The sequence below is a fragment of the Schistocerca americana genome, chromosome X, assembly GCF_021461395.2.
Source record: "Schistocerca americana isolate TAMUIC-IGC-003095 chromosome X, iqSchAmer2.1, whole genome shotgun sequence".
In the NCBI taxonomy this organism is placed as follows: Eukaryota; Metazoa; Arthropoda; class Insecta; order Orthoptera; family Acrididae; genus Schistocerca; species Schistocerca americana.
In genome coordinates, this window is record NC_060130.1 from 802,144,260 (window position 1) to 802,160,662 (window position 16,403).

At 42.0% G+C, this 16,403-nt stretch overlaps 1 protein-coding gene across 1 annotated transcript in view; it reads right to left on the reverse strand.

Annotated features, from left to right (window-relative positions):
- The window catches only part of LOC124556328 (NACHT and WD repeat domain-containing protein 2), a 314,048-nt gene that overhangs the window by 232,571 nt on the left and 65,074 nt on the right, over positions 1-16,403 (reverse strand). The window contains exons 6-7 of the mRNA XM_047130299.1: positions 12,134-12,359; positions 11,855-12,053 (exon numbers count right to left, since the gene is read on the reverse strand). Of these exons, the coding sequence (XP_046986255.1) occupies positions 11,855-12,053; positions 12,134-12,359 (425 nt within the window). The remainder of the gene's footprint in view (positions 1-11,854; positions 12,054-12,133; positions 12,360-16,403) is intronic.

The window sequence follows — 16,403 nt, forward strand, 5'->3', positions numbered from 1 at the left end:
TCCGCCCTGTAGTCCTCATTTCTCTCCACGAGATTATCACGCCTTCGGTCCGCCGGCCGCTGTGGTCGAGCGGTTCTAGGCGCTACAGTCCGGAACCACGCTGCTGCTACGGTCGCAGGTTCGAATCCTGCTTCGGGCATGGATGTGTGTCATGTCCTTAGGTTACTTATGTTTAAGTAGTTCTTAGTCTACGGAGCTGACGACCTCAGATGTTAAGTCACATAATGCTTAGAGCCATTTGAACCATTTTGAACTTTCGGTCCCTTACAAAAAGCCTTGAAGGGTTGACGATTCCTGTCAGATGAGGATGTGCAGTAGGCGGTTGCGAACTTCTTGACGCAGCAGGGCACTACGTATTACCAAAAGGATACCTTCAACCAGCTGCTTCGGTGGGATGATTTCCTCAATGCTCACGGCGATTTTGCCTGATAGGCATGGACCATACGGCCATCGAATGGAAACTTTCTAATCGCCCCTTGTACAAATGATTAGAAATTCAGAACCATGCACGCACTTTTACGCTGAGAATTCAGCACGGTACGAAGACGCCACGCCGGCCGGGGTGAACGAGCGGTCCTAGGCGCTACAATCTGGAACTGCGCGACCGCTAAGATCGCAGGTTCGAAATCCGCCTTGGGCATGGATGTGTGTGATGTCCTTAGATTAGGTTTAAGTAGTTCTAAGGGACTGATGACCTCAGAAGTTAAGTCCCATAGTGCTCAGAGCCATTTGAACCATTTGATGACGATACGTGTTGCAGTCAGAGCCTCCAGACATCGTAGCATTCAATCAAAGAGCACCTGGATATAGTGATGGGGAACACGCTGCTACACAGTTTGTAGGTGCGTTCACAAGGCAAAGGCAGTGGTTTCATGGAGATCAGAACGAACAAATTGCCGACTGATCACAGGGCAGTTGTGTTCAAAGGGTGACAAGTCAGGTGAACGAACAGGCCAGGGGAATAATGGTACCACAGTTCTTCGAAGGAGGGTGGCACATTTCTCACCACATGTGGCCGGGCATTGTTCTGCTGAAATATGACAGGTAGGACTGCCTACAGGAGGGATATTTCATTTCATTTTATTGAATATTTAGAGACCTATTGCCTATTACTTTAAAAACAGGTCGTACATTGTACATTTTTCTTCGCATAACATAACTTTTTCAGTACTGCAAGCAAATATCGTTCGCAGCAATAAAAATCTGAAATGATAATAATGACTTACAAAGAAGAATTAAATTAATTAAGGGAAACTGAGGGTGTTAAATAAGAATATTAGTAGTTGTAGAAAATGAAGGAAGTTTAAGGACGAACCTTGGACCTTGCTGTTGGTGGGGAGGCTTGCGTGCCTCAGCGATACAGATGGCCGTACCGTAGGTGCAACCACAACGGAGGGGTATCTGTTGAGAAGCCAGACAAACGTGTGGTTCCTGAAGAGGGGCAGCAGCATTTTCAGTAGTTGCAGGGGCAACAGTCTGGATGATTGACTGATCTGGCCTTGTAACACTAACCAAAACGGCCTTGCTGTTCTGGTACTGCAAACGGCTGAAAGCAAGGGGAAACTACGGCCGTAAGCTTTCCCGAGGGCATGCAGCATTACTGTATGGTTAAATGATGATGGCGTCCTCTTGGGTAAAATATTCCGGAGCTAAATAGTCCCCCATTCGGATCTCCTGGCGGGGACTACTCAAGAGGACATCGTTATCACGAGAAAGAAAAATGGCGTTCAACGGATCGGAGTGCGGAATGTCGGATCCCTTAATCGGGCAGGTAGGTCAGAAAATTTAAAAAGGGAAATGGATTGGTTAAAGTTTGATATAGTGGGAATTAGTGAAGTTCGGTGGCAGGAGGAACAAGACTTTTGGTCAGGTGAATACAGGGTTATAAATACAAAATCAAATAGGGGTAATACAGGAGTAGGTTTAATAATCAATAAAAGAAAATAGGAGTGTGGGTAAGCTACTACAAACGGCATAGTGAACGCATTTTTGTGGCCAAGATAGACACGAAGCCCATGCCTACTACAGTAGTACAAGTTTATATGCCAACTAGCTCTGCAGATGATGAAGGAATTGATAAAATGTATGATGAGATAAAAGAAATTATTCAGGTAGTGAAAGGAGACCAAAATTTAATAATCATGGGTGCCTGTAATTCGAGAGTTGGAAAAGGGAGAGAAGGAAACATAGTAGGTGAATATGGATTGGGCGTAAGAAATGGAAGAGGAAGCCGTCTGGTAGAATTTTGCACAGAGCATAACTTAATCATAGCTATCACTTGGTTCAAGAATCATAAAAAAAGGTTGTATATATGGAAGAATCCTGGAGATACTAGAAGGTATCAGATAGATTATATAACGGTAAGACAGAGATTTAGGAACCAGGTATTAAATTGTAAGACATTTCCAGGGGCAGATGTGGACTCTGACCACAATCTATTGGTTATGAACTGTAGATTAAAACTGAAGAAACTGCAAAAAGGTGGGAATTTAAGGAGATGGAACCTGGATAAACTGGCTAAACCAGAGGTTGTACAGATTATCAGGGAGAGCATAAGGGAACAATTGACAGGAATGGGGGAAAGAAGCACACTAGAAGGAGAATGGGTAGCTCTGAGGGATGAAGTAGTGAAGGCAGCGGAAGATCGAGTAGGTAAAAGGACGAGGGCTAGTAGAAATCCTTGGGTAACAGAGGAAATATTGAATTTAATTGATGAAAGTAGAAAATATAAAAATGCAGTAAATGAAGCAAGCAACAAGGAATATAAACTTCTCAAAAATGAGATCGACAGGAAGTGAAAAATGGCTAAGCAGGGATGTGTAGGGAAGCAGCCTACTCACGCCGTAGTAAATTCACAGCAGTTTTTCCATTGTGTGCCAGCCAGTCCGCGGTAACTAGCTCTGACGTCATAAAGGTTGCGCAATACTTTAAAAATCAAATAAATAACCTAAAATGTTTCTAGCATGTCAGGAGTAATACTAAATTAACATGTGTTGAATGTCAGTTCAATAACTTTAACCATTTTCGAAATTTGGACGTTTTTCTGTAAAAATCATTGGCGCAACAGAAAAGAGCTACAGATTTGAAAATTTATACTTAGATTCCTTTTCAATAATAATTTAATAGAAAAAGTCTTCTGGATCTCACAAATTAAGATTTTAGTTGAAATTCATGATTTTCTGGTTTTTGTCTTAAAAATTAAGGAAGCAAGATAGATTAAGTAGGCTAATAAATAAGGCTAGGATGTTTATATTTAAGTAGAATGGAGATCCGCTATAACCATAAAGATGTGAATAACTATAAAACTATAGCGATAGCGTATCTCCAAAGGGCAGGTTCAGAGCTCGTCTACTGCGTATAGTGTAATTAAATTAATTCTCTCGCCCAAAATATTTAACTTAGCCACGTCAAACTTTTATTATGATTACTTACCTGTGTGTTGAATGCACATTTAAATTGAGAGCTTCATCGGCCTTCAGCAAAAGAAGCTATGATTTATTCAATAATTTAATGTGGTGCATTACTAGCCCAGCCGCTAGTCGGGAGAGCCGATTTGATCAGGCATTCCCTTAGCCGTCCGCACCGCGGCTTTATATATAAGAACGCTGCGCGAGGAAGCAAGGCCCCAGTTCTCTCCAGACGCTGAATAGCACGCCATCTGTGTCGGGAGTCACGTCGCGTCGGTATCATTGCTACAAACAGCCTCGGATGGCGTATTAAGTTACTCGAGATACGCGTAACCATGAAATCATTTTCGAGTGAAGTGTTAATTCTGGGATGACTTTAATTATCAATCTTCAGTTTGCGTATTGTCGTATTTTCACGTGCCGCCGCGGGACAAACATTCTACCATTATTTAGCGTGGCGTTTGATGAACCTAATCATCAAATTATGGCGAGCATTCATTTAAATATTTAATTTGGGCATTTATAGTTGCATCAGCGCATTAGACTCTGAACTGTTCTGTTAGATTGTGTGGATTCTTTTGTGATCTGTGACTTTCAGAATACAGAAAGTTTTTTCACGACCGTTTTTGATTATAAATCCCAGACAATCTCCTAATTCATCAGAGCTATAAGCTGTAACTATAAGTGTATTCTCAGATGAAGTGGGCACTAGGAATACTAATTACAGGCTTCACGTTTTGCTAATCACTTTCTGGTTGCCAATATTGTAGTTAGAGAGCCAGTGTTGAGAACGGCGAAAGACAGCATAAATAACATTCTAAATAATAGGAACTGGTTTTACATTCTACAAACCTAACATTTATATAAACAACATAAAATTGACGTATTTCCCACCCACCGCCCCACATATGGTGCATCGGCCGGGAAGTGTTTCAACATTCAAACATTTAACAACAATAATTCCACCCGCCGCCCCACATATGGTGCATCGGCCGGGAAGTGTTTCAACATTCAAACATTTAACAACAGTAAATTTCCTACCCGCCGCCCCACAGATGGCTAGAGTACAAATGTAAGGGTGTAGAGGCTTATCTCACTAGAGGTAAGATAGATACTGCCTACAGGAAAATTAAAGAGACCTTTGTAGAAAAGAGAGCCACTTGTATGAATATCAAGAGCTCAGATGGAAACCCAGTTCTAAGCAAAGAAGGGAAAGCAGACAGGTGGAAGGAGTATATAGTGGGTCTATACAAGGGCGGTGTACTTGAGGACAATATTATGGAAATGGAAGAGGATGTAGATGAAGATGAAATCGGAGATACGATACTGAGTGACGAGTTTGACAGAGCACTGAAAGACCTGAGTCGAAACAAAGCCCCGGGAGTAGACAACATTCCATTGGAACTACTGACGGCCTTGGGAGAGCCAGTCCTGACAAAACTCTACCATCTGGTGAGCAAGATGCATGAGACAAGCGAAGGCCCCTCAGTCTTCAAGAAGACTATAATAATTCCAATCCCAAAGAAAGCAGGTGTTGACAGATGTGAAAATTACCGAACTATCAGTTTAATAAGTCACAGCTGCAAAATACTAACCCAAATTCTTTACAGACGAATGGAAAAACTGGTAGAAGCCGACCTCGGGGAAGATCAGTTTGGATTCCGTAGAAATGTTGGAAAACATGAGGCAATACTGACCCTATGACTTATCTTAGAAAATATATTAAGGAAAGGCAAACCTACGTTTCTAGCATTTGTAGACTTAGAGAAAGCTTTTGACAATGTTGACTGGAACACTCTCTTTCATATTCTAAAGATGGCAGAGGTAAAATACAGAGAGCGAAAGGCCATTTACAATTTGTACAGAAACCAGATGGCAGTTATAAGAGTCGAGGGACACGAAAGGGAAGCTGCGGTTGGGAAGGGAGTGAGACAGAGTTGTAGCCTCTCCCCGATGTTATTCAATCTGTATATTGAGCAAGCAGTAAAAGAAACAGAAGAAAAATTCGGAGTAGGTATTAAAATCCATAGAGAAGAAATAAAAGCTTTGAGGCTCGCCAATGACATTGTAATTCTGTCAGAGACAGCAAAGGACTTGGAAGAGCAGTTGAACGGAATGGACAGTGTCTTGAAAGGAGGATATAAGATGAACATCAACAAAAGCAAAACGAGGATAATGGAATGTAGTCGAATTAAGTCAGGTGATGCTGAGGGAATTAGATTAGGAAATGAGACACTTAAAGTAGTAAAGGAGTTTTGCTATTTGGAGAGCAAAATAACTGATGATGGCCGAAGTAGAGAGGATATAAAGTGTAGCCTGGCAATGGCAAGGAAAGCATTTCCGATGAAGAGAAATTTGTTAACATCGAGTATAGATTTAAGTGTCAGGAAGTCGTTTCTGAAAGTATTTGTATGGAGTGTAGCCATGTATGGAAGTGAAACATGGACGATAAATAGTTTGGATAAGAAGAGAATAGAAGCTTTCGAAATGTGGTGCTACAGAAGAATGCTGAAGATTAGATGGGTAGATCACATAACTAATGAGGAGGTATTGAACAGAATTGGGGAGAAGAAGAGTTTGTGGCACAACTTGACAAGAAGGGACCGGTTGGTAGGACATGTTCTGATGCATCAGGGGATCAGAAATTTAGCTTTGGAGGGCAGCGATGAGGGTAAAAATCGTAGAGGGAGACCAAGAGATGAATACACTAAGCAGATTCAGAAGGATGTAGGTTGCAGTAAGTACTGGGAGATCAAGAAGCTTGCACAGGATAGAGTAGCATGGAGAGCTGTAAAAACCAGTCTCAGGACTGAAGACCACAACAACAACAACAACAATGTACAGCGTGGAGCTAAGTGCTCACATATAATATAGACAGATTATTAATAAAATAACATAAAAGTTGGGAAAGAGAAATAAAAGTATTCTTCCGTTTAAGATGGGAATAAAAGATGACAGGTAAATTTGTAGACAGAAACTAGAAGTCCCAACACCAATCTATTTCGGGTATGAGGGCTCAGTAGAACATCGAGCCTGTCTCAGCCGAGGTAGCATACCGTAATTGTACCTTCTTTGTTTACTTGCGTAAAATAACGTGTGTTTACATGAGCATGTATTTCTATTACCTATTAATTACTGCTACTTGTTACAAGGTTTGAGTACTTTATATAGGACGCTGCTATTCCAGTGTTCATGTAACTGTAACTAGATTTAGCTCTATATGTCGTGTTTGTGTGTGTGTGTGTGTGTGTGTGTGTGTGTGTGTGTGTTTGTGTATGTGCGTGATGTTTGTGTTGTATGTTTAACAGAATTTATTTACCTTTCTCCATTTACGTTAGGCAGGTGTTATACAGGTGGCTGCTTTATAGATACGGTAATGATTGCTCTAAATCTATAAATCTTAGTATTGTCTTATATCTAGATCTGTATATGTATATCATTGTCTGTGTTGGCTTTAGTGCCTGAGTCTGCGTCTGTGTTTGTGTCTGTGTCATTCCATGTGTTCTATTGTCATCTTTCTTGTGTGTGCACTGTAATTCTTGCGTATGGACATTCTTGTCTGTATGCTTCGCATAAGGTTCGTAACACTTCATCAAATATATTGTTCAGCACAGAAAAATTATCCGGTTGTCGTTTTATTTGTCCGATGTCGTCATACTCTGTCCTTGGTCTAATTTGTATGTGTTGCAATATACTGTTACATGTTCAGGCGATCCATGTTTTCCACGTGTGCAAGTGTCTGTCAAGGCCGGGCGGGGTGGCCGAATGGTTCTAGGGGCTACAGTCTGGAACCGCGCGACTGGTACGGTCGCAAGTTGGAATCCTGCCTCGGGCATGGCTGTGTGTGATGTCCTTACGTTAGTTAGGTTTAAGTAGTTCTAAGTTCTAGGGGACAGATGACCTCAGAAGTTAAGTCCCATAGTGCTCAGAGCCATTTGAACCATTTTTTTTTTTTTTTTTGTCTGTCTAGCTTAGACCAACACGGTGTATACAGGGTGTTACAAAAAGGTACGGCCAAACTTTCAGGAAACATTCCTCACACACAAATAAAGAAAAGATGTTATGTGGACATGTGTACGGAGACGCTTAATTTCCATGTTAGAGCTCATTTTAGTTTCGTCGGTATGTATTGTACTTCCTCGATTCACCGCCAGTTGGCCCAATTGAAGGAAGGTAATTTTGACTTCGGTGCTTGTGTTGACATGCGACTCATTGCTCTACAGTACTAGCATGAAGCACATCAGTACGTAGCATCAACAGGTTAGTGTTCATCACAAACGTGGTTTTGCAGTCAGTCCAATGTTTACAGATGCGGAGTTGGCAGATGCCCATTTGATGTATGGATTAGCACGGGGCAATAAACGTGGTGCGGTACGTTTGTATCGAGACAGATTTCCAGAACGAAGGTGTCCCGACAGGAAGACGTTCGAAGCAATTGATCGGCGTCTTAGGGAGCACGGAACATTCCAGCCTATGACTCTCGACTGGGGAAGACCTAGAACAACGAGGACACCTGCAATGGACGAGGCAATTCTTCGTGCAGTTGACGATAACCCTAATGTCAGCGTCAGAGAAGTTGCTGCTGTACAAGGTAACTTCGACCACGTCACTGTATGGAGAGTGCTACGGGAGAACCAGTTGTTTCCGTACGACGTACAGCGTGTGCAGGCACTATCAGCAACTGATTGGCCTTCACGGGTACACTTCTGTGAATGGTTCATCCAACAATGTGTCATTCCTCATTTCAGTGCAAATGTCCTCTTTACGGATGAGGCTTCATTCCAACGTGATCAAATTGTAAATTTTCACAATCAACATGTGTGGGCTGACGAGAATCCGCACGCAATTGTGCAATCACGTCATCAACACAGATTTTCTGTGAACGTTTGGGCAGGCATTGTTGGTGATGTCTTGATTGGGCCCCATGTTCTTCCACCTACGCTCAAAGGAGCACGTTATCATGATTTCATACGGGATACTCTACCTGTGCTGCTAGAACATGTGCCTTTACAAGTACGACACACATGTGGTTCATGCACGATGGAGCTCCTGCACATTTCAGTCGAAGTGTTCGTACGCTTCTCAAGAACAGATTCGGTGACCGATGGATTGGTAGACGCGAACCAATTCCATGGCCTCCACGCTCTCCTGACCTCAACCCTCTTGACTTTCATTTATGGGGGCATTTGAAAGCTCTTGTCTACGCAACCTCGGTACCAAATGTAGAGAATCTTCGTGCTCGTATTGTGGACGGCTGTGATACAATACGCCATTCTCCAGGGCTGCATCAGCGCATCAGGGATTCCATGCGATGGAGGGTGGATGCATGTATCCTCTCTAACGGAGGACGTTTTGAACATTTCCAGTAACAAAGTGTTTGAAGTCACGCTGGTACGTTCTGTTGCTGTGTGTTTCCATTCCATGATTAATGTGATTTGAAGAGAAGTAATAAAATGAGCTCTAACATGGAAAGTAAGCGTTTCCGGACACATGTCCACATAACATATTTTCTTTCTTTGTGTGTGAGGAATGTTTCCTGAAAGTTTGGCCGTACCTTTTTGTAACACCCTGTATATGCTGCGTACGGGACATGGTCGATGAGAGAATGAACCATGGCGCGCGTTGGATCGACATGCTTTAGCCTCATCCATTACCAGATACTGGGGAACAAGGAGTAGACGCGACATTCTTAATTTGTTGTACCCAATTCTCTTTGCCAGGTGTCATTCCGCCAACAGTTTAGTTGGCGCTTTTCTGTGGTTTCTTCTCCTGTTATTTCCAGTACGTCATCATGCCTGCCCTTCTTCAGCCTAAGCTGCCGCTCTTTGACGGATAATGATGTTAATGAGGCACACACCCAACACTACGCACAGTGCCTCCACCGATGCTGTGCCAAAAGCCCCGACGTCCTGCGCAGCTGCTTCTATGCTGACGCCTCAAATTATTTTTGTAGGTCACAAGGCACAGTCGATTAGCGCACGTGCTCGTCGTGTAACATACAATGGACTCGAACTGGGCAATGTGAGATGTGTGAATTACCTTTAGAGGTAAAACTTCCCTGATATAGCGGTTCCTGTACGGGTCGCGTAGGAGACGAGATCGCACGATAGACAACCTCAAATCATCACCTTGAAATTTGTATGCTATGCCGCTCAACAATGCGGTCTGCCCGATTGCGTTCACCACAGTACTGGTGGACACGAATGTGGTCATCAGCGTGGGACAAGTTGATGCAAGATTCGTCCGAAAACGCTAATTTTTACTACACAGCACGCCAGTAACAGCCAGTAAGGTCGAAGACCTGCAACGGTAGATGAGATAAATGAAAATTCACAGACTGCGCTTCGCGCGATCCAGCAGGACGCGTACCAAGACTGCTTCCGGAAGTGGAACCGGCACTGGGCGCAGTGTGTCAATTGTGGAGGCGAGTATTTCGAAGGAGACCATGCACAGTAAGTAAAAGGTAAACGTAGAAAAATTTTGTGGATATAGTTCCGGCATTTTGTGAACAGACCTCGTACTGTACTTGTTACTGACAACAGTGATACCTGAATGCAGAGTCTCGCGGCGATAACATTGAATAAAATGTTCTCGGGTTTCCAACCGCGTCAATTGCTTAAAACTAAAAGAGCTTTCGGCCAAGCACTCCTTGGCCATTGTAAAGAGGTATGACTGCCAGTGGGCTGTTGGTGCGCCCTTATATACGCTAGCTGCCGGCTGTGACGTCACTGGTGCCCGTGACACTGCCATATATGGGCATGTTTTGAGTCGGCGTTCGATGGATCAGGGAAATAGCAGAATAAGACCACCGACGAAGAGCAGGAAAAGAAACTTGCTTTGCTGCCATTCCGTGGCTCTGTGTCAGGTAAGATAAGCCGCCTGTTGAAAAGACACAAGATCAAATCAATCTTCAGGCCTCCAACGAAAATCCGTCAATTACTGAAACCAGTTAAAGACGCAGTAGGTCTCAGAACACCTGGCGTCTACGAAATACCTTGTGAGTGTGGCCAGAAGTACATCGGACAGACAGTGCGCACTGTGGAACAGCGCAGGAAAGAACATGAGAGGTATCCCCTACGGTATCCAGAGAAATCTGCGTTAGCTGAGCATGCGTTAGAAAACGGTCACCATATAAAATTTGACGATACCTCTGTCGTGGCTCGCACTAACTGCTTCTGGGACAGTTTAATAAAGGCAACTATTGAAATAAAAATTACCGCAAACACCCTGAATAGAGACGGTGGCTTGCAGTTCAGCGCTGCGCGGGATCCAGCGATCGCGCGACTGAAGAGGGCACATCCAAGGCCGACTCAAAACATGTCCATATATGGCAATGTCACGGGCACCAGTGACGTCACAGCCGGCAGCTAGCGTATATAAGGACGCACCAACAGCTCATTGGCAGTCACACCACTTGACAATGGCCAAGAGGAGCTTGGCCGAAAGCTCGTGTAGTTTTAAGCAATTGACGCGGTTGGAAACCCGAGAACATTTTTTTCAACAGTGATACCTGCTTTACTCTTCGCCCTTGAGCTTGCATTTAGCACTGCTCCGACCTGCGTCGGGTTTGTTTTTCCAGCTGTGTGAGTTGTAGGTTAAGTAACACACAGTAGTATGGATAGGTTTACTGAAGAAGACTTGGCCATTATGCATCTCGTGTATAGTTTCACTGAATGCAACGGAGGAGCCGTAGAACCTATGGTAAGCTGTTCCCGCAGCGGCAACCAATGCTCAGAAAATATCCCTGAGCAATCTTAGAAATGTTGTCAGTGGAGTTTCGTTTCACCGTGAAGTCATAAACTGACCAGCAGATGAAAGCGTGTGGAAAACCATAGCTCGTTTTCAGGTTTCTACAGAAGTTACAACTTAAAAAATATTCAACAACTTGCTTAATGTATTTTTCTACCGTATGTTCGGCTCTTTCTTAAACGCGTTACACGATTGATGATAACCAAAATGGTCTCTCAGTTTATTGTCAAACGAAAGTTAACGCAAATGTGGACGGGAACAAATTTTTCTGTGAACTAGAGTCAGTAGTAACCTCTTACGTGAATGAAAACAGGCATTTGCTACTATTTATGACATTTTCCCAAGATGGTCTCTCGAGTTCTATGCAACGCAAAGTGTCCATTAACAGCTACTGTGCATGTAACTTACCCTAGAAACAAATTGATGGATAGTAGTGCCAAACAAATGTCAATAATAAGAACGAAATAGTTCCCTCTACTTCCTCCAGCACTGTAAATTTGTCTTTGAGACATTCTTCGTCCGCAGACCGCAGTAGGTTTCTTAAGTTTGCAGATTTATAACAAACAGTTTATAAAACAATGTAGAAAACATGCAAATAAAGAAGCGTACAATCAAAGATAAATTAACAGTTATATTTTCCGCAAATATTTAGCTTTAAACAGTCGATCAAACATGTCTAGTATAATTTAAAATGTTACCTTCACTGAATTATTACACGCATGTAAGTGCTGTAATATTTCGGTGACGATCTGTCCTTGAGCACTTGAGTCTTCTTTTCTCATTGCTCTATCCACAAGTTTTGTGATATTTTTATAAAAATGCGTAATAAAGTGCTGTAGGTATTCCTCGTGTGTTTCCGTGTCTAAACCTTCACGTCCAATCCATTCGACAGTATACCTGTAAACATATTCACTGTAAGTAACACAAAGCTACACCAGATGATCAGCATGCTAAAGACTTTCTGTGAAGCTACTTACCGTTGTAAGTTCGTAGACTCAATTTTATTTGGCAGACGTTCGTCCCTGAGATTTGCCAAAAGTCTCGAGGCCTCATTGTCTAAACTTCTGTTTAGAATGTCTAAGAACAATGAAGCTTTCTTCAAATTTTGTAAGTTTATGTTATTTATATATCTCACATAGGCCAGGCAATGATTTTTAGTATTCTTAACGTTCAAGATACCATTTATAACTTCTCTCTCTGTCACTGAAAACGAAAGATTCCATTCTTAGTTCTTAGATGTTTCTTATAATTAAGGTTTATGTAACAACTAAGAAAATTGGGCGTAATGATATAAAAGTGGTTTTTGAAAGACTAATGCAAGTTTGTGCACTGATTGACTTTATTTTGCCTAAAATTTGCTTTTGAGGTCGTTTAAGGCATTATAAACATACTGAAAATAGAGAAAAATGTCTTCATCTAAATGCTGTAAGGGTGAAATGCCTTTAACCAATGTGTTCCAAATATCACTTTATCCATGATTCTTCCATAACGCTCCACAAAGTGGAAACTTCTGTGGGCCAAGATGGTATAAAATACTAAGGACATTGTGAAATAATTGGAATTTTTATTCAATAATGAATTTTTAGCTTCATTACAGTCGTTATCCAAATTGGTATCCACTGTATTTACACATTCTTCACACAAATCTCGGAATTTTCCATCAGAGTTGTGTAAATTCTAAAACGTTATTTAGGAAAGTCGTCTTTATATTCGTCTGCAGAGTGGAGGTCATGCTTGACTTATTATGCAAATTAAATCATGCCTGATTTCACAAACTTATGTAATGTGAATCAACAGTATTACGAACAATGTTTTACGAAGAAAGCATAAATACTATAGAAAGAAAAACCGACTCTTGAAGAATAGGGAAACTTCTCGATGATTTTCACAATATAAAAAAGTTATTTTCATTGGACCGTGGAACAGAGCTGATAATTTACAATACTGATTTTTAATATGAATGACATAAATGAATTTTCAGATATTATTTAAACTCATTCTACATACTGACTTTCTACGTTGCTACTCAAATAAAGCCTGTCTTCCAGGCTGCATAACAACAGTGGGACAATGTTGTTTCCAAATTACAACACAACTTTGTTTCTAAACGAATATGATACCAAATCAATTACAAATACGTACAGGAAGAGTTAAAATTAAAGAAAAATAGTGGAATAGTTTACTATCTCATTCACTACCTAAGTCGTGGCAAATCCGTGTTGTGTGGACGTATAATGTTCTCCAAATCCAACAAGAAAGACAGTTTCTCAAAGAAATAATAAAGCGTATTGGGGGAATAAAATAATTTTGAATTTCATAATTCAGATCAGATGCTCTGATACGAGCTTTTACAAATCAAATAGTCTTTGGATATGTCATTAAATAATTTCATTCGAGATAGCTTACAGACAAGTTCAAAATCCAGCTGCATTCGCTGTTGAACGGAACGAGTGCCATGAGATGTACATAGTGATATCTCGTGTAATGTTTTAAGTTGCAGCCGGCATGTGTGGCCGAGCGGTTCTAGGCGCTTCAGTCTGGAACCGTGCGACCGCTACGGTCGCAGGTTCGAATCCTGCCTCGGGCATGGACGTGTGTGATGTCCTTAGGTTGGTTAGGTTTAAGTAGTTCTAAGTTCTAGGGGACTTATGACGTCAGATGTTAAGTCCCATAGTGCCGAGAGCCATTTGAACCATTTTAACGTTGCAAGCAACGACACTCGTTAATCAACAACATTGACGCAGAAAGAATCGCATAGAGCAGTGGTCGTCTAACTGTAGCAGCAAGCAGTCCAAATCAAGTATTCAACCGGCCCTCGGCTCTCAGCCGTATTTTTAAGTAAAATGCATCTAGCAACTAACAGACGAATGGAAAAACGACAACTAACGTTGAGAGCTTTATTTCCTGCTCAGTAACAAACAAAAATAATCACAGAGACAGTAATATTTTAAAATGTACCTAATTTTAATTGATGTTAGTGAATTCGGCCGTGAGCTGAGTAAAGTTGGTCGCTTACATCGTGGGTAAAATTACAAGATGTGAGACAAGAAAATGGTTCAAATGGCTCTAAGCGCTATGGGACTTAACATCTAAGGTCATCAATCCCCTAGACTTAGAACTACTTAAACCTAACTAACCTAGGGACATCACACACATCCATGCCCGAGGCAGGATTCGAACCTGCGACCGGAGCGGTCGCGCGGTTCCAGACTGTAGCGCCTAGAGCCGCTCGGCCACACTGGCCGGCGATGTGAGACAGGGAATGTTTTATTTTGTCTTTTAGTAATGACAACTCAGGCGCATGTGCGACTCGAACCGATCAGCTGCTATGGTGTTAATTTTGACACGGAAATTACACGGATTCGTGAATGCGCATTATAGAGACAGTCATCCTCGAATGCAGTACATATTTGTAGTAAGGAATATGAAATTAAATCCAGGTTGTTGTGATACAACACAATGATTGGAAGAAAAATAACATTCAAAGCATTTAGTACACATTTTTGATAGTGTCACGTATTGTATAACGTATTTAAATTCAAATAAATTGCAGTTGCTGTTATTAATAAATTAATCGTTTGCTCACACAGACAACATGACAACCCTTCGTCAAGCAATTCAGCAACTACAATATCACATCTTTAGCGTCTCTGAAATAGAGAATAGGCGACACGAAGTGTTCCGAATGATGCCGACTTGTAAAAGTCAGTATTGGGGGCAATACCGGGTTAGCCGGGTTAGCCGCGTAGCAAGAGTTAGCGAATTATACGGGCCCCCGCACATTGGATGGGAGGGAGGGGTAGGGGGGCGACTCCACGCCTGGGTACATAGAAAGAAGTTAAATACGAATGGTATTCTAGGTTGCGTGTGTACTACGTTCACCGGGTTCCACATCACTATGTTGCCATGTAAACTGCGTACAGAGCCGATTTATCGGCTTATCGACTAATCCAGTAATCGCTCCTCGACTCTCGCTGTCGAAAATGTGATCTGCGGACAATTATTTACTCACGTTCGGAAACACGTCGTTCTGCTCATCCACCTAGTTTTATTTACTCACTACTCATGTAGTTGTTCCACATTTCCGCTCATCATGTTCTATATGTGGTATCATTGCCCATCAATACCACAAATAACCCAACAGATTCAGTCACTGAAGTTGGCAATGATCAGTTCAGCAGCGCGCCAGAGAGATATTACTTGAAAATCTTCTTGATACTGAGTCCAGATATGGCAATGGAGTGCTTCACTGATGATTTCATGGCAGTTACCTCTGGCGACTGGATATGGGAAGACGGGGAGTACGTGTTGAAACAGACCCCTGCAATAGTAAAATTTACCGACTATGTTTTCGACACATACATATCCACCGAACACTTGCTCACCTGCAACCATACCATGAAAAGTTCTGAAGCTTTTCATTCTAAACTGAACGGTTCGTTTTATTCTGCCCATCCTTCTGTCTGCCGTCTTGCGGGGATTCTTCTTGGGGTGCAAGCAGACACATACGTGAAAATCAGGAGTGCAAACAGTGCGAAGCGGCCAACTGTTGAGAAGGAAGCATTTTTACGGGAGCGGATGTCAGACTTGAAGAAAAAAGTATTCGATCGATTCGGTTTTGTTAAAAGAGTTAGCTTCAAGTTTTTGTTCAAAGAACTGAAGAAGAATAAACTGGACGACTTATTTTTGACGATTTAATGTTTTTCAGTTATGTACTTGTTGACTGACCTTTTAGTTGTTACTTCGGTGGCGAATATGGGAGACAATCAGCCAACATTCTCGGCTGTCTCTCGGGTAACGCTAAATGGGTGGCCAATCCTCTGTCCGCAGTTCAAATGACTCCAGTTTATCCCTGTCCACAGTTCACACAATTAACAGAGGGCTGTCGCAATTCACAAGCCGTGGTATTCTACCTACCGATCAATAGAAAGACGGTGGTGTCCAAATCTACAATGAGTAGTAACAATTTCAGTTCATTGCTAGAAGCGAGCGCTGGTCACACCATACACTATTCTGACACTCCACTCCTTTTCACGTTTGTCAGACATCAGAAAAAACATCCTGTGAATGCATTAGCGTCTCTAGAATCAGTGACTGGGGTTAGGAATGGATCCTTATTCTAGGAGAGAGCACATTGGTGTTTAGCTGTACACAATTTGTTTAATTTCAGAATTATTGTCAAAGAAGTACACGAATTTGCATATAAGTAGGTTGTGACATGACAATGTTAGGACAGTTGTCAAGATT